Source organism: Chaetomium strumarium (assembly GCF_033439665.1).
Source record: "Chaetomium strumarium strain CBS 333.67 chromosome Unknown B0T15scaffold_8, whole genome shotgun sequence".
NCBI lineage: Eukaryota > Fungi > Ascomycota > Sordariomycetes > Sordariales > Chaetomiaceae > Chaetomium > Chaetomium strumarium.
In genome coordinates, this window is record NW_026944436.1 from 773399 (window position 1) to 792376 (window position 18978).

Sequence of the window (18978 nt, forward strand, 5' to 3'; positions counted from 1 at the left end):
AACTGGTGATGATGGATGATGTGGGTCCAAGGGGAGTGTGGGCCGCTCAGCCACAACGCCACACCACTGCTCACATCGTCTATCGTTCCCAGCACCCAACCCACAGCGAAAATGAGTGTCTAGGGGAGCGTGACGTGTCGTTGGGTGGCGTGAGGGAGTACCAGATGCGGATGGCTGCCGCGCTCGAGAAATGCTACGCTGATCTCCGCGCTGAGTTTGTTCGTCATCAAACGACCACCGAGTACATCAGCCCTGCGTCCAGGGTGGTGTACGATTTTGTGCGGAAGGAGCTGAAGATCCCGCTCAACCGGGGTGTGGAAGACCATCTTCCACTGCTGCTCCAGGAGTCTGGGGCGCCCAGGGTTAATGGAACCGCGGGTGGCGGGCTCAAGGGGCATGTTTGACCTGCCGGGAAGGACGAGGATCTGGCAGGTCGAACCAGGATCCTCGGCACCATGGCCGGGGAGATATACGAGGCGCTGCGTCGGGGTGAGCTACACGACCGCATCATGAAGTTTGGGGCAGAGACGGGGGCTTTGGGAGAGTTGAGTCGTCGCGGAACTGCCGCGGTAGTTTGAAGACCAGGGGCCGAGATCATGGTTAGGGAGAATGCTGGCTGGTTCCAGCATATTTGGGCTGTATAATTATTATTCACGGCGAAGCGGCCAGTGAAGGCAGAGGTGTCTGAACCAAATAATTAGCGCAAGACTTTCATCGAAGTCATACCTTAAGACTTCAGTCACCAGGCTCAACATCACTGAGCGCCTCCTGATTCGTGACCAGGGAACAGCCCAGGTGTCTAAGGCAGTTCAGTAGCAATGACGGATTCAATGGCAGGGGACCAATGTTCAGTTTTCATTTGTGCTGTGTCTTGTAATGCCCCGGAGGACATGCTTCATCGGGCTATGAGACAATGGGATGACAGTGGCGCTCAACACAGCAATCAGCAGAGCCAGGTGCTAATTAGACAAAGGCATGAGTTGACCTGACGAAGCGTGAAGACGGGGCTAACGGGATGCTAGTGTTCCTACAACGATTCTTCATTCATTGCCATCTCCCTTGTTCCTTTGTCATGCTTCCCCTCGTCGCCCTCGCGAACGCCTACCCGTCTAGCAGCCATTGCTCATTGAGCATGGATAAGGTAGTTACCGTCGTTCAGGCTGGCTTGTGGCTTTGGCCGACACAACAATCCAGTCGCCGTCCGTCTCGTCCTTTACGTCGATGAGCGCTTCCTGCGTACGGGTGATGGTCGCCACAATGTCGTAGTAGAAGGCGAATTTCTCAAGGGCAAAATTCTCCGGCTTGCGGGGAGGCGCCGACTCCGACTGTGCCTCTTGGAGCAACTTGTTGGCGCCCTGCAGTACCTCGTCGGCGGTATAGACGGACAACGTCTCCCCTAAGATGATCTTGGCTGTCAGATGCCAGTCGCTGCGGAATCGAAGATAGGCCTTGTCGGGGTCGATGATGCGGGGATCTGCGCCGGGAGGAGGTAAGGTCAGTGTCTCGGATGCTGGATAAGGTGGTGATTATTGTTCGACAAAGCTTCTGATGGAGGGAAGGGAGAGGGCAAGCGGTAAATTGTGTGGAAACTGACGGATCTTGTTCCAATCCAGTATGCGAACTGACGGGTTGTGAGCAGCCACGTCTTGGTTGTTGGGACGATCGGTCATGACTCACCAGCAGGGTCTGAAAGGTCCTTTTTCGCTCCTCCACTCATGATGCTCACCGACGAGGGGTGAGCATTGCTAGGGTGTGCTTCCATGAATGTTGAGCGGTTAGGAAGCAGACAAAATGGAGTGCGAACTTCGAAGACCAAGAGGCTCGGCGCAATTACGTTGTGCTGCTAAAGACCCTGGAATGCCGGCTCACTTTCCGGCCGGGATCATGTCGTTCGAATAAAAGCTCATCAACTCGCGACGACCCGGGTGGGTGTTTTTAAGGTTCCGTCGCCTCCTAGGAATCAGTTTGGTGAACGCAGTGCACGCAGGCAGCTATCTAGGCATCTAAGCCTAGGGCAGCTAGGAAAGTCAAGATCTCCTGCTATCTTAGCTGGGCTTGGCACCACCTGCTCCGCAAACGACCAACGCCCACACATTTGCACGCTATCGCGTTGGATTGTAAAATATACGCTGTTCTCCTAGTTTTGTGTCGGAGGACCCTCAAGCAGATACCAAGGAAGATAAGTTAGTGCCCCCACAACTTACCTAAAGCACCAAGTCACTATGAAAGTCGGTGGAGAGGCGGTGATGATATGACGGCTGGGCCAATTCAGGTGCCCCCTGTCTCAACTGTAAGACTGGTGGCTCCCACTAGAAACCCGGGTCCCATGTGTATTACGCTGTAATTACAAAGAGATGCATCGAACACTGCCTCTTCCTTGCTCCCGTCTCACTAGTACTAACAACGACGCACCGCAGCGTGCCGGGAAGGCTTCTGGAATCCTGTTCCCTTGGTTCGTGTCACACGGCGTCTCCAGATTGGCGGACTCCAGTCCGGCGCTGCCCGTTGGTAGCCGCCGCCGGCTTGCTTACGGCTTGTGTTACGCCGGCCCCGTCGCATCTTGTCTACTGCCGGACCAGATCTGAAAAGACGCTGGCTGACCGGAGCCGGGCACCCATCCATCCGGTTCTCTCGGGGAGGGTGTCATTGCCTGGGCCCCAAAACTTATGCTTCTGTCGGCCGTCAAAGGTGAATGGTGGCAGGCCGGATATCCTTCGTCCATAATGCTCACCTCCCATGAGACCTTGATATCATGCGGTTTGGAGGCACACCGTGAAAGCAAGGTCTTTCTATGCTGTTTCTTTTCCAGCCAATGGATAAGTGAGAGTTGTCACGAGGCATTGAGCCGGTCGGTGTATGTGCGCCAGCTTTGGAGATACAGCAGGGCGCCGTTGGGGGCCGAGCAACCATAACCTAGCAGAGTCGTTTCTTGGTGATCTACAGAAACATCCTTACCCATGCTCCAGGTCCACGGCCGGCCCCTTCATCCTCTCCGCCTCGGGGGTCACTCCCAAAAGCGCGTTGAAGTCGCGTTGCTGTAATTATCGGAGATGATTACTAGGTTAGCATCCACTTACATCTAGTCGAGAATGTACCAAGGCATTCAAGTCTAAAGTCTCTCTATAAAGGTAGGTAGTAAGGTACCCTAGCTAAGTGCGAGGTCCATAGAGTCATGCCTAGTCAACCTCGAGCCACCCTTGGCCAAACAAACATCCTAAAATTCTCTGGCTATATAAACTAATAGTCATATGTCTGTTATTTCTCCCTTCACACAGTTTTATATCAAAGTCGAACCAACCTTTGCATTAGTTTACAGATTTCGAACATAGAAATAGAGCGCCCAATATAGGTACACGAGCCTAGGCTAAACTAAGAGGTGTTCAATAGTCGAGAATCGATGGATAGCTTAGGTAAGGGGGCTTACTAGCCGCCAGTACCAATTCAAAGGAATTATTCTTTCCTTGACCTCTTATAGCCATCTGTTTAGATTGAAGGTGTCTGCATCGTCGCCGAAGATAGCCCTATTGCGGTATTTGACCTAGCTGCCCAACTAAGGGTGCCACTAGGTTCCTAACTAGCGCGACAGCGTACTCGAATCCCGTTCCTTCAAGCGTTCAAATATCTAGGTGGACGCAAGCTTGTTCTAGAGCAAGTTGTTCGTTCAGGGGACAAGAACGCCGCAAGTCAACAAATAGGCAGCACAATAGCGGAGCTTGGCATTCAAGCTGTTGCTAGTAAGACTAAATTCGCTATGCAGGAAGGAAACGACAGCAAGGTTAGACAACATTATATAGAAGAAGGCTGAGAGGACGATCCTAAGCAAGGAGTTGACGAGTTTTCAGGTTGGTGCATGCTTAGGAGGTGCCTATAAATAGAATGACTGGCCGAGGGCTCCTGTAGATTATTTATTTACTCTATGCCCTAGCACGAGTTCCTCCTTATATACCGTCCAAGCCTTCGCTCTTCTCTGTTTCGTAAGACCGAAGTGTCGGTTTCTTGAGGCTCTGATACCGAAGTGAGGTGATTACCCACAAGGGTACATGGACATCGGGGTTGACGCATGCGAACTTGGGCCATCTCTAGATCTTGCCTAGACTAGCGGCGGTGCGCGAATGACCCTATGTGGCACTGGGAGTGGAGGACGTACGCTCGTAGTTAGAACATAGCAATTTGGACACTAACACAATACCAAGGCCCCGACAATTTCCGCAATTACTATGTACTCGGATGGTTAGGCCCCTGGTCCTAACTGCAGTGCGATGAGTAAGGTACCTTAATTTGCACAGTCGTTGAAGCGAATGTTGCTTGGCAAAGCCTTGCTGCGTCTTGTATAAATCCCTCAAGGTAGCGTCCCCTAGCTCTACAAATAACGCGGGCTGGCCTAGAGTAGGAAAACGCTAGGTCACTAGTTATTTATTGATCATACCAGTCTACATTATACCAGGTCTGCCAAGCGCTCCTTCTCGGCTCAGGCTTGTTGCGTGAATCGACAATCGCCTCACAGCCTGGTATACGTTCCAAGAGCTCCTTCAGCCGTTGCTCCTGCCTAGCCAGCTCCTGGGTCCACCAGTCGTCCGGTTCTAATAGCTGTCGGAGGAGGACGTCGCGTGCCCATGCCCAAGGGAATGCCGCCTGCACGTATAGCGCCGCCAGACCGTCGTGCTTGAGCAGGGGCTCCAAAGCTCGGATAACGTGCATGTAGCCTCTCACAATCTGCTTCCCCTCGTCCTTGGTCGTCCCACTGCGGCTTCCCGCCGGATTCTGAAGGAAGTCGGCAAAGACGACACGGATGGTAAGCGCCGGTGCGTCGATCTTACCACGCAGCCAATTAACCGTGTCGCGCCAGTCTACTATGGCGGGATGGTCATCAACGGGCCAGCTATACGGCCAGTAGGGCGGAAAGACAAGCTCGAGGAAGCGGAGGTAGGCGAGACAGTTGGCGGGGACGAATTCTCGGAGGAAATGCGATGCAGCGAGACGCTCGTATGGGTAGGACTCCTCGATGCTGGCGATTTCCGGGTCCCGCGGTTTCTGGACTATATAGTCTAGGGTCCAGCCCGGCCACGCCTGGACATCGTGAACGATGAAACGGTTATATGAGAAGAAGATAAGCTGGGCATCGTAGTATAAGGCGTGGCAAACGAGAAAGATGCTAGTTGGTGGAGCCCAGCAATTGCAGGTGAAGGAGAAGGCAGCGTGTCGGCGACGGCAAAAGCAGCCTGGGCCCGGTGGTGGCCTGCCCGAAGGGGGGAGATCGACGCCAAGGCATTGGCTTAGCCGGCAACCATGATGAATGTGAGGCTGACAAGGCTGACCTCTACCCTCGGACGCTAGACAAGGCGGGCGGCATATTTGGTAGTAGCGGCGATATCTCCTGCACCAGGTGACCTCCTTCCAGGGAGTTACCAGGTCTGTATACTCGAGAATAAGAAGTCGTAGCTCGCGCGGTAGGTTTACTAGAGCCGATGGTGCCCTAGTAGGTGCAAGGCGAAGAGTTGACGGCTTAGGGCAGGCCTGTAGGACAGCGCTTTCGGCCAGCCGCTGGAGTGCGCGGTCCCATCGTTTGCAAAGCCGTACATGGCAGTCTTTAAGGGGCGGGAAGAGGGCAAGCGGGGCAACGGCTAGCTGGCCAGCCTCTCGTGCATACTCGTGCTGATGGTTGATATCGCAGACTAACGAGAGCGCCAGACGTCCGGGGCGAACATAGGACGACAAGTGGACCGCAGCGTCGTTCCAGCTAGTTAGTAGAGCTTGGGCCATTAGCTTGGAGGAAGTTGAGTCTAGATCCGACGAGACAGGATCGAGCAGCGGTCGACGGTGCGTACTCCTATGGTACTGGGCGCACCGGGCGCGGATACCATTGGGCTCCGGCTCATGCTCGACGTCGTCGCAACAGCAAAGCGGCGGGTAGTCCCTAGAGTCGACCGGATGGTGGCACGAGCACTCGTTGAGAACGATCTTGAGGCTCGTCAAGGAGGCGATGGCCATTGGCGATAGGGCTTGAAGGGGCTCGAGGGAGGCCTTGCCGGCGTGCATAACGAATTGGTTGGCTGAATATAGCAGGGCAGCGACTTCGGTGTACAGGTCGCGGCAGGACCGGAGTAGGCCGGTGAAGTTGCGCGTCGGCGGCGGGTCAAAGGCCGACGTAAATCCTGGCAACTCCTTGCGGCCATCCAAGTAGTATGTGTTTGGGCGCCCGTCACGGCGGGCTATGCCTATGTGAAGATATATGCGATGGCGTAGGTGAGGAGGCAGCCGTAGCAGAGCCGGTGGCCGGGGCGGCTGGTCCTCGATGCCTCGCATCATCGTTGGGGGCCGATGGCTGTTAGCCGCCGTCACGGTTTATTCGAAATGGTTGGTGCCTGTTGGCTGGCGACCGTTCAAATCGCGTTCCGATGAGTTTCCGCGTTGAAGAACTGAGAGCAGAAGTCAAAACACAAATCAAATTGGAAGCCGGGTCTTAAGTACAGTATCTAAGTGGGTGCAACTGTCAATGAAATGAGCGAGGACAGCGACCAGTTACTATTTGTTGTGTGGGCCACTTGGCCCGAGCACTCCAGGCAGCCCACCTCTGACCTGCATCTCCCAAGCGGAGATTTCCCCCTTTTCCCATAGCTTAGCAAGACAAGAAGACATCATCACGTCGTTGCTCTCAGTTGTTCAGCCTGTCCCACGCAATACTATTATTTGAGAAACTTGGTCGAAAAGGCTTAGTCGATGAAGTGGCGTATTCCTTCCGGGCTTCCTCTATATATACCAAGTAAACTCTGGAGTACCGTATCGCCATTGAAGCTTCGCTTCCATTAGGTCCCTCGGAGACTCCGGTATGCAGCCTCGAAGCGAACCTACTCCCAATGTGGTCCTGCAAAACTCGAGATACAGGTCGAGACGACCGACTTTAGGTTCTTCCCTAAGGTACCTTAGGTCTTGCGGACCGGGGCTTCCATTCACGCGCTGTGGCCGCCCCCAATCGTGCCAGTTGGCTGCAGTCCTGTACGGGCCTCATACTCGCAGCCTGTCGCATGTGTATGAAAAGGCAGGGCGACATGATGTGGGACGGAGACGAGACGAGACCACGGCGCCAATCTGGCCGCCCAGGAGCATCTGGGCCGCCCGCACCGCAGCGTTGGTTCGAGACACGCGTTCAGGCTGTCCAAGTTGGCCTTTGAGAGGGTCTCTAGGTACCCGGGTATCTATGGCAACGGGCTTATGCAACACGCACGTCAAGTACCTTGGTTAGGAGGTGGTTGAGCCTTCAGGAGGCGTGGACCGGCCGGGCGGCCGAACCCTACCGCCTCTAACACACCCCGTGGGCCGCGGCGCTTACAACCTCCCCCATGAACGGAGCCATGCAGGCCACCGTCGAGCCGATGACCAGCAGCCGTGGATGACGGACGGTACATCTACTCGTATAAAGCCAGGCAGGGCATCCGCCGCCCAGTTCGCAGATTATTCCGCTCAACAAACACATCTTTCTCACCTTCTCTCCCTGAGGTTCATCAACCCCTCTCGCCGGCCGAGACGCATCTCCCCACCCGCTGCCGAGACATCGCTGGACGATACAGCCTCCTTCTTCTCGTTCTCGCCGATTCTCTTTACATACCTAGAGAACATAGCTCAGCAGCCAGCCTCCCTACCTAAGTCAGCATGGCCGCAACGACAGGCTCGAACAGCCCGCCCTCTTCTCCGCCCGAGATCAATCCAGCACTAATGTACTTGAGCAATATTGACGAATTCGACGAGGGCAGGAGGGCTACATACCAAGGAACGGGCAATTTCCCATGGCAAGTGGAATGGCCAGAAGCACTCAGATACGCAGAATACTTCTACAACAGGGTCCGCGCCACGAATCGACATGCCCTTACCGGCAATAAAAGCTGTCTCGCGGCGGCTCTGGTAGGTTGGTACCAAGAGATCCTGGTGGACGAGAACAACAACCCGCTGGTGGACGCGCAGGGCAACTACGCACTCGACCCGACGATCAAGAGCGCGCTCTGGCTTGGTTCCATTCCCAGAGGGCGGAGGCGAACTGAGCTGGCAAACGGCGGTCACCGAGGGTGGAGACAACACTGCGGTACTGGATCGAGGAAGAGAAGAAAGGGAAAAAGACTGGGAAGTACGTGTCCGTCCAGGGTCCCAAAGATGGTAATGTCCACGTCGAGGACGTGGTTGGCAACATGATGGAGAACTCGCTCGACTCTCCGTGGGGCCAGGAACGAAGCTGGGTTGACGGCTCATTTTACATTGTCATCTTCGGCGTTCAGCCCAGGATTGTCCAGAGACGTGACCGGCGCGGTAGACCGGTCTTTGATCAGGCTCGTCGCCCGGTTTACGACATTGATACAAACTCCGACCCAACCGAGCCGGGTCAGGTGTGGCCGTGCGGACCCAACCCCGAGGGCCGCCCGAACTCCAAGAAACCTTGCTGCCAGGCGGTTCTGGACAGGAGGGGCATCCAGTGGCGTGTCGGTATTATCCCGCCCAAGGAGGCCACACCCGAGCCTGAGTTGCCGCAATATCCACCCGGCTGGACTGGCGGAGGTGGCGAGGGCAGCGGCGGCGGCGGCGGCGACCACCCCGCCAGCGGCTACTATCAGCCATCATCGGACTACGGCTCTTTGCCCTCTGACGTGAACTGGGACGTCTACAACCAAGTTTACACCCAAGAGGCCGGTGCCTCTGTCCAACAGGGTCATAAACACTCTGGGGCTGCGGCTGCGAACATGACCGGCAACATGAAGCGGCCGGGCAGCACGCCCGTCCGGCCTCGCTCTCAACGCCGTGTTAGTAAGCGCGAGATGGACTCTGCGCTTGGCTCTCTCAAAAAGTTGACTCTCGCGGCTCGGGGTTCGAGCGGGCCTGATGATGTTCTCCAAGTCAAGCCAGCCGCCGGCGCTGCTCCTGCCAAAGCCCAGCAGCAGCAGCAGCAGCAGCAACAGGTCGCTGTACCGCAGCAAAAGGTTGCTGCATCTCACCAAAACGGCGCCAAGAAGCAGTCGGTGCAGTCCCAGCAGGGCGCTGCTGGTACCGGTCCGAACCTGAAGACTCTCCCGCATGCAGCCGCCAACCAACCACATGGTATTGCATCTCCTGCTCAGAAGAAACCAGCCAACCCGCCGGCTGTTGCACTTCCTGCTGGTCAGCAGAAAGCAGTCAACGCGCAGGGTGCTGCACCCCAGCAGACGAAGCCAGCCAAGCCACAGGGTCCCGCACCTCCTGCTGGCCATAGGAAGCCAGCCAACCCGCAAAGTGCTGCACCTGCTGGGCAGAAGAACTCAGACAACCCACAGGGTGTTGCGAAGATACCAGTCAACCTGCAGCGTGTTGCATCTTCTGCTCAGAAGAAACCAACACTTCCTCGTATCACCACCCAATTCCAGCAAGGCGATGCTGTTGCGCCTTCCCCCAAAACAGCATTGCCCAAGGTCCCAAAGACACCAAAGTTCCTCCCAAAGACACCAACCGTACAAGTGGCTGCTTAGTTACCTTAAGCTTCGAAAGCCTGGAGATGCCGGTCAAGACCGCGTTTGGGTGTGTTTGGAAAGGATTGAAAGTGCTACAACCTGCTATCGATGTTGACGCAGATTTGGACGAGGATCCGTAACTCGCTTAAGGTCAGGTACCTTACGCAGCGCTCGAAGGTTCCGACGCTTCACGCCACACTGCCAGGATGGCTGGACCATCTGGGTCAAGTAAACCATTGGGAAGGCGTTTGGCGTTTTTGGTTTTAATTGCACTTCCATTGGAGCTGGACTTCATGTAACTAGTGCTTCTGGCGCCTCTCATTTACTAGCCTTGGGTAGAAGCTTGAGCAGGGCTCGGGAAATCCATTCATTTCTCACAAGATTTCCGGACTTCAAACCACGGTCTGGCATGCTAGGATACTAGGTGAACTACCTTAAGTTCCACACATCGACGCCACCACTGAGGCAGCAGTTGGTTCAATGCCAATCCAGTCATCCCCATGAAACTTCCTTTGCGGTGGGCCCGGATGTGTTGTAGTATCAAGCCGTGTTTTGGGAGGATGAATTACATTTATATTTCCCACAGGCGTTCGGCTCTATAGCAACTACAAAAAGCCTGGCCACAATACGCGAACCTGTCAGGTAGTTTGCGAGACGTCTGAGGATAGCGACTCCGAGTAGTTTTAATTGATTTAAGGTGTTGTGGTCGAATTGACTTTTATAAAGTAACTAAGGTTGAACGAAAGTGGCCCACTCGCTATATAAGTACGTTATAGATATTGTATATTTATAATCCGTATTAACGTAGGTATATAGCGAAAGTTATATATATATAACGTATCTTATAAGCGAGCCGGCCATATAAGCGAGCCGGCCACTTTACCCGCGACGCGTCACTTCCGCGCTTAAAACCAGATTTTCTTTACAACCTAACATGTCTTCTTCTTCGTACAAGGCTAGGATAAACCTAGCCCTCGAAGCGATACAAAAAGACCAAAAACTAAGCATAAGGGCTACAGCAAAGTACTACGACGTTCGACGAACAACCTTACAAGACCGACTAGCGGGCCGGCCTGCACGACGCGACACTACGCCCAACTCGCGCCGGCTTACCGATTCCGAAGAGAAGGCTCTTGTTCAGTATATAATTGAGCTATCTAAGCGAGCTTTTCCGCCGAGACTGCGTGGTATAGAAGATATGGCCAACCAACTACTACGCGTATACGACGCGCCCCCTATCGGCAAGCTCTGGGCGTATAACTTTGTCAAATGCCAGCTAGAGCTCTGGACGTGTTATACGTATAGATACGACTACCAGAGGGCCAAGTATGAGGATCCGAAGGTTATTGGCGAATGGTTTGCCCTTATACGGAATATTAAGGCCAAGTACGGCATTGTAGATGATGATATCTATAACTTCGATAAGACTGGGTTTATAATAGGCATTATCTTCCCGGGTATAGTAGTTACAACCTCGGATGGCCGTGGCAAGGCGAAGCTAGCCTAGCCTGGCAACCGCGAATAGGTGACGGTAATTCAAGGCGTCAATGCCCTTGGCTAGGCTATCCCTCCATTCATCATCTTAGCCGCGTAGTACTACCTCGCCAACTGGTATCAAGAGTGCAACCTCCTAGCCGACTAGTATATTGCAACCACCGAGAATGGCTAGACTACCAATGCGGTAGGCCTTGATTGGATCAAGCACTTCGACTACTATATAGCGCCTTAGTGTTACGAACCAACCATATAACCCGACCTAGTGGGACTATGCAGGTGACAGGGTTACCAATCAGGACGCGTAAGGCCGCCGGATGCCCCACATGGACGCCGGTGGACGACGGCGTCCAAGAGCAACCATATAGACGCCCGAGGACGCTGGCGAGCACCAGCGACCATGGACGCTCGAGGACGACGGCGAGCACGGGCGTCCACGGAGAAATAGCTAGTATATAGTCATTCGTTAAGGAGGACTCTAGGAGTTCTCTAGTAAGCAATATAAGCAGTAAGGTAGCCCTATATTACTATATAGACATTGCGACTTGTATTGTTATGAACCTTTTAGCTTTACCGAGACCTATAGTCCGACTAGCAGATACCTTCGACCGGCGAACCCTTTCAAAGGCAGGACTACCTATAGTTTCGTCATACATTGCTCACTCCCTTTGACTCTGTCACGGTTTAGATTAAAGGTACTACCAACTATCATGGCGCCCTAGACACCTAGCACCTTAGAATCTCAGAGCCAGGCCGCAACTATATAATAGATATAGCAGGCTCTCGAGGCTCTCAACGCCAAAATCGCCCAGCTTAAGGCCGAAAATAGCTATATATAGCAGCTCGTCAACGAGGCCTATAACGGCAAGCCTAAGGATAAGGCCAAACTCGAAGCACCCCCTAAATATAGAGGCGATAAGGAGGGACTTATTGGATTTCTTATATCTATAAGGGCCTATCTCAAGTATTACCCGGATAAGTTTACAGATAAATCTACCAAAGTTATGTTTATCTCCTCGCGACTTGAGGGGAAGGTACTTCGATGATTTAAACCTACCTTTAAGGATTGGCTAACTAATAGTACGGATGCTTAGGACGACTTTACCATTAAAATTTTTAAATTGTATGACAAATTTAAATAGGAAATCCAGAAGGTATTTAGAGACTATAATAAGAAGCTCCATATATAGGAGCGACTTATATACCTAAGGTAGATAAAGTCGGCGGCTACCTACGCTATATAGTTCCGCTAGGATTCACTTTGGTACGAAATCAACGACGAAGGTCTTATATAATTATTCTATAATAGCTTGAAGGAAGAAGTCAAGGATAAACTATACTAGAAAGACCGACCCGATACACTTGATAAATATATCGCCATGGCTATCCGTATCGACGACCGGATTTACACTAGACGCCAGCAGTATAAGGGACGTAGAATATAGCCTATATTTGTCAAGGCCAATAATAAGAAAAAGCGATAATATCCTAGTACATTATATAGTACCTACGCTGGACCGATGGATATAGACGCCACCTAGTGTAAAGACAAGGGACAGAAGGACAAGTCCCAGGCCACCTATTTCAACTGTGGCAAGAAAGGACACTTTAAGCAGGAGTGCCGTAGCAAGAAGAACTGGAAACAGGTGCCCGGCAAGGAAAACGCTATAATCGATAAGTTAACCCGTATGGTTAAAATAGCTGTAATAAGCTATACTAAGGATGACTTCAACGACGTAGTCGACCAGGGCATAGCTAAAGGAAGTATCAACGACTCCTCTTAGTCAGGAAGCAACAGCCCCTATATCATATTTAAAGAGCCTATTATAGGCTATAATATTGCCGTAGCTATAGTATTACAACTCGTAGAAAATTAGGGATTCCAGTTGACCTAGAACAAAGAAGGTTAATAGAGGATACAACAATCGGGCGATAAACCCATTGGCCCGAACCCTATCTTTATTGTTTAGCGCCTCCAGGAGGCCGAGGAAGAATAAGCCAAGCTTCGAACAGTTACCCGGAGACTTGTGGAAGAAAAGGCTCAGGCTATAAGCCAGCTAGAATTTATTAAGGCCAAGCTAGTCAGGGACTAGGAAAAGCACTACTTAAACTTATAGGATAGACTAGCATAGGACCAAGGCTAGGACAGGAGAAATAGTAGAATCAAGAACCCTAAGGCTGAATACCAGAAGGCCTAGAACCAGCAAAGGCTTAAGGGGTAGGAACTATAAGATTAGGACACTTTTTGGAATAAGAAGCCATATAACGGCGTTAGAGATAGCAATGCGATACATATCTAGATTGGATTTGGCCCGTATTACGAACCCTATAAATAAGACACACTCCGACTCCAACCCTAGCGATACAACTACATCTACGTCCTATAGTTCTAGTACATTATATACAAATGCCGATACTACTTCCGATTAAAACTCGATAATGACTTTTGGCCCGATAGGCCTACTAACCGAAACGGAGAACCTCGACCAGTCTTATAGGTTTAGGATATAGGGACCGGCACCGACCAGTTCCTATAGAAGGTCGAGAGGACTAATATATATAATAGAATCAGGGCGATATTATAAAGAACCCAGCTAAAAGACTACTAGCAGTGGCCCAATAGCACTTGATAGTATAAGAGCCAGGATTGCTTAATCTATATATAAATAAAGCTCTAAGAACACCACGAACGTAAGATATATATACGAAGATAGATAACGCCTCGCAAACAGCAAGAGGAAGGAAGAAGAGCCAATGAAATTCGATAGTTATTTAATAAACTCCCGAGACTTGGACTATAGGATGGTAACCAAGAGGTATAGGAGGATAGGGACGCCTATCTAGATGCTAGGACGGAGTTAGGAAACGGCTCAGGGCCCTCTAAGGGGCCCGGAAACCACTAAATCCATTACAACGACGATAGATCCGCGGGTGCAGGAAGAACCACGCAAGAAAAAGGATCTACAACCTCCTAGCGAGCGAAAAGGAAGCCGCTACGATTCAGAATAACAAACTAGATGATAGAATCTAGGTTATAGTATACTAGAAAGGATTCCAAACATTGGCATTGGTAGATAGAGGATCTTAGATCGACCTTATCTCGCCAGCACTTGTCAACCGACTTAGGATCTTATAGAGGATTAAGAAGAAACAATATATTATTAAAGGACTATTCGATACCTAATAGGTCCGATAAGAAACAGAACTATTTATAATCATAGTAGAAGGGAAAACTACTAAGGTGGTATTTAACATTGTTGAAATAGGGCTTAGGAAGGATATAATCCTTGGACGCCCATAGCATTAAGATTATAACCTAGATATTAGTTAGAAGGGAGGTGGCCACCTATAACCTCGGGACTAGAGGCTATACCCGACCAACTAGATAGAAAGTATAGACGCCGGATTATAGCAGGGGAGATCACCCTAGGAGGCGGCCCCTATAGATCCACTGCAAGAGACGGACAGTGCTAGGTAGCATACTACGGACTTAGGAAGAGGCAGTAGTCACCAGGAAGAACAGCGGGAATCGGCAAGACTAGGCCAGAGACAACGCCACTTACAACGACGCCCTTGCACGGCTTAAAGAGACATAGACGACATCAAAATTACTATTATCTCGATCGACGAGACCGGAGAATTCGAATTCCAGGATTAGGTCACCTAGAGGGAAGCGGCTAGTATTATAGCCAGAGACAAGTTCTTATACTACTAGAGTATAGAGAAGAATATAGAAACAGGCAAGATCCTAGCAGAATACTAAGGACACCCGGCGTTCGAAGCAAAGCATCTTAAGGGGCTACTAGACTATGGACCTTGGGATTACAAAATCAAACTCAAGGAAGAAGCCCAGTTAAAGTTCTTTAAGATATACTATACTAATAAACAACAAGATGCTAAATTAAGGAGGTATCTTAAGGAGAATCTCAAGATAGGGTATATTAGACCATTAATATTACTAGCAGGCTACCTAGTCCTATTTATTCCAAAGAAGGATAGGAAGCTTCGGATATATATAGACTACCGATAGCTGAATAGAGAGATAGTAAAGAACCGGTACCCCTTGCTACTTATCTTGCGGCTTCGAGACCAGTTGGTAAACGCCCGTTACTTTACTCGCCTTGACCTTCTAATAGCGTACATCTATATTTATATTAAGGAAGGAGATAAATAGAAGATAGCGTTTCATACTCCCTACGGCTATTACAAGTACCTTATAATGCCCTTTAGATTAACGAATATACTAGCAACCTTCTAGGCGGTCGTTGATCATATAATCTGCCCATTCCTCGACCGATTCGCAGTCTATTACCTAGATAATATCCTTATCTTCTCCAAAACACTTAAGGGATATAAGAAGCATATAAAGGCAATGCTAGATATACTCTATAAACATAAGTTATTAGTTAATAAGGATAAGAGCGAATTCTATATTACGAAAACAGTGTTTCTTAGATACGAAATTTCACCTAGTAGAATCAGGATAGAGCCAGCGAAGATTAAAGCGATCAGAATATAGCCACGACCAACGACAACGATAGAGGTATAAGGATTTATTAGATTCGCTAATTTCTATCGAATGTTCATCAGGAACTTTAGCGACCTTATACGACTATTATACGAACTTACGAAGAAAGACATCGAGTTTCGGTAGGAAGCCAAGTACGAACAAGCGTTTTAGAGGATTCGCAATACGATCGTCGCCGATTCGGTGCTTTAGTTACTAGACCTACAGAAGCTATTTAAGGTTGAAACCAATATATTAGACTATACGATTGGAGGACAACTCGGTTAGTACAATAAACACAGGAAATTATACCTAGTCGTATTCTTTTTAAAGAAGCTCGAAGGATCATAGCTTAACTACCTAATCTACGATAAAGAGCTACTAGCTATCATCGAAGCTTTTCAAGAATAGAGACCATACCTTAGCGGTATAACCTATAAAGTTCAGGTCTATATAGACTATAAGAACTTACGGTACTTTACTACCACCAAGGTATTGAATAGACGACAGACTCGATAGGTAGAATTCCTTTTAGAGTTCAACTTCAAAATCAATTATAAGAAAGACTTGGAAAACGTATAAGCAGATGCGTTAAGCAGGAGGCCAGATCACTTCAGGAATAGCCAACTAGAAGCCTCGCCACCATTACTTCAACAATAGCCAGATGGTTCCTTATAGTATGCTCCCTAACCGATAGAAGATCTCGATGACGATATACTTCTACAATAGGATGAAGATCCTAATATATAACCTCTATAACCGCTTGAAGAATATTATATAGTCTTTAGGGAAGAACGGCTAGGAAAAGACTTCCAAGACCGGAAGCAGAACGATATAGACGATAAGGTAGGTATCTCTTGGAGAGATAGAGCGTTATAGTATAATGGCAAAGCCTACGTTGCACCGTAGGATCAGACAGAACTGATCAAGACAATCCACGAGTTGAAACTCGGAGGACATATGGGAATCGCCAAAACAATCGCCAAGGTTCGGCAATACTACGACTTCTTAGGACTCAGGACTAGAGTCAAGACTATTATATAGGAATACAACCTCTACAATCGGAGCAAGTCGGTACGGCATAAACTATATAGGCTCTTAGAGCCACTGCCAGTTATAGAACGACCATGGAGTTCAGTGACGATAGATTATATCACCAAACTACCACTTTCGAGAGATTCGACTATTAGAACAAAGTACAATAGCATTCTTACTATAGTTAACCGACTTACCAAGTAGAGCTACTTCTTCCTATATAAAGAGTCATAGTCGGTAGAGCAACTCGCAGATATAATCTATTGATATATTATATTAATATATAAATGGCCAGAAGAATGGATTATAGACTAAGACACTAAGTTCGTATTAAAGTTTTAGCAAGCGCTTATAAAATGTTTAGGCACGAAAAGTAAGCTTGTAATAATATACTACCCGTAGATAGATAGCTAAATAGAAAGACTCAACTAGATCGTCGAACAATACCTTAGGACGTTTGTCAACTTCTAACAAGATAACTAGGTTAATCTATTGCCAGCAGTATAGCTTATATATAATATAACGCTAATAGAGACAATAAAGGTCACTCTATTCTTCGCGAACTTTAGTTACAAAGCAGATTTATACTAGGGACTAGATATTATAGTACCTAGGGCAAAAGTCAAGGTAGAGAAGATATATATACTATATATAATATTAAAAGAAGAACTCGAGTTCGTCAGGCTCAGGATAAAAGAGTATTACGATAAACATCGGCTCGAGGGACCTTGCCTTAAAAGAAGAGACATAGTCTACCTCGTTTCTCGGAATTTAAAAATAAAACGGCCAAGTTAAAAACTCGACTTTAGGAAGATTAGACCGTTTAAAATCGACGCAAAAATTTCGACATCTAACTATCGACTTTCGTTACTATCTATAATAAAGCTATATACTAACATCTTCTATATCTTACTCCTCGAACTAGCACCTAAGAACGCGTGGCTTATAAAGAACATTGAAGCCAAGGATAAAGAAGAAGAATAGGATATTAAGGAGATCCTGGATTTATAAATAGCCAATAGAAGGCTAGAATATTTAATCAAATAGCTCGACTTCGGACTAGAAGATAACTTATAGGAACCAGCGGAATATCTTAACTATACGGAAAAACTAAAGGAGTTCTATCGGCAGAACCTAGACCGACTAGGAGAGAAATATAAAAATCTCCGGCCAGGTCGCGTCACCCTATAGTAACGCGACCTATATAGAGAAGAAGCCCAAATAGGATTCGAACCCATAGTCTCCTAGAGCAATCACTCGGGTATAATAACCAAGCTATACCACTAAGCCATTTTATTTGTAGGGAAACAGGCAACAAGAATCAGATTGAGAACCCCAGGCAGGAAAGAGCGGCCGCAGGCAGCCATGCTATAACACAACACATACGGCAGGTGCGACCAAGACCTGACCGCCATCGACTACGAACCCGCACTACCTCGAGCCTTGTCAACGACAGGAGGAGAATCCCTAGACTATAGGAGCGCGTCAAAATCAAGGGGCCCTGGCAAAGCACCAGAACTATAAGGAACAACGCCAGCAGCCTCCCAGTCAACCATACCAAAGGCACCTAAGGCCTGTGCCTGGCCAACAAGCTACTGCTCCTCCGACATCGGTTCCGGGGAAGGGGGCCCATCCTCTTCCAAACCCTCCAGCCTACGAGCTAGCAACGACAAACCGGTCTCCGCTAAGCGCTGGCGCTGCTATCGAAGCCGGGAAAGGCGGCTCAACGCCTTAGCAAGCTAACGTTCAGCATCCACAATCGCTTTATCAATCTTATCGTAGGCTGATAAGTTTACTACCACTATTTTATTAGGAAGGGCCTAGCAGGCACAGACAAAGGGGGTACCTATAAGCGTTCGTAATGCTAGGACCGCTGTACTTCTTCCCTATACGAATAGAAGAGGAACACTTGTTGGAACCAGGCACCATGATACAACACCTATATGGCTTTGCGTTCCAACAACATTCGCAAGGTATATCGGACTCCTCACCATCGTACTCAATCGCTATCATAGCAATATAGCGTTTAAAGGCACGGTTTCGATAGGGCCTAGCCGCCACTATATCAGCTATAGCAACAATAAGGGAAGAAGAGTGACAACTCACCAGGGAACCAAATCAAGGGGGCGGTTGGCGCTAAAAGGAAACACAACGACGGCCAAGGTCTTTCGGGGCGAAAGACGTCAAGGAGGGGCATCGTGTTATAAACCAACCATATAACCCGACCTAGTAGGACCATGCAGGTGATAGGGTTACCAATCAGGACGCGTAAGGCCGCCGGATGCCCTACATGGATGCCGGTGGACGACGGCGTCCAAGAGCGACCGTATGGACGCCCGAGGACGCTGGCGAGCACCAGCGACCATGGACGCTCGAGGACGACGGCGAGCACGGGCGTCCACGGAGAAATAGCTAGTATATAGTCATTCGTTAAGGAGGACTCTGGGAGTTCTCCAGTGAGCAATACAAGCAGTAAGG

The 18978-nt window shown here is 49.5% G+C and overlaps 3 protein-coding genes across 3 annotated transcripts; 2 read left to right on the forward strand and 1 right to left on the reverse strand.

Annotated features, from left to right (window-relative positions):
• Positions 1-11: 11 nt before the first annotated feature.
• Positions 12-404, forward strand: B0T15DRAFT_563396 (uncharacterized protein; the record flags this gene model as incomplete). Its single annotated transcript, XM_062870614.1, has 2 exons — positions 12-20; positions 93-404. 2 exons carry the CDS (start codon positions 12-14, stop codon positions 402-404), a joined length of 321 nt encoding a protein of 106 aa, XP_062717575.1.
• Positions 405-4413: 4009 nt separating this feature from the next.
• On the reverse strand, positions 4414-6306 carry B0T15DRAFT_404946 (uncharacterized protein; the record flags this gene model as incomplete). The annotated part of the gene is made up of 2 exons (XM_062865275.1): positions 4414-5418; positions 5674-6306. 2 exons carry the CDS (start codon positions 6304-6306, stop codon positions 4414-4416), a joined length of 1638 nt encoding a protein of 545 aa, XP_062717576.1.
• Positions 6307-7268: 962 nt separating this feature from the next.
• Positions 7269-9482, forward strand: B0T15DRAFT_563399 (uncharacterized protein; the record flags this gene model as incomplete). The annotated part of the gene is made up of 2 exons (XM_062870615.1): positions 7269-8047; positions 8092-9482. The coding sequence occupies exons 1-2, from the start codon at positions 7648-7650 to the stop codon at positions 9480-9482; spliced, it is 1791 nt and encodes a 596-aa protein (XP_062717577.1). The 5' UTR covers positions 7269-7647.
• Positions 9483-18978: the final 9496 nt, after the last annotated feature.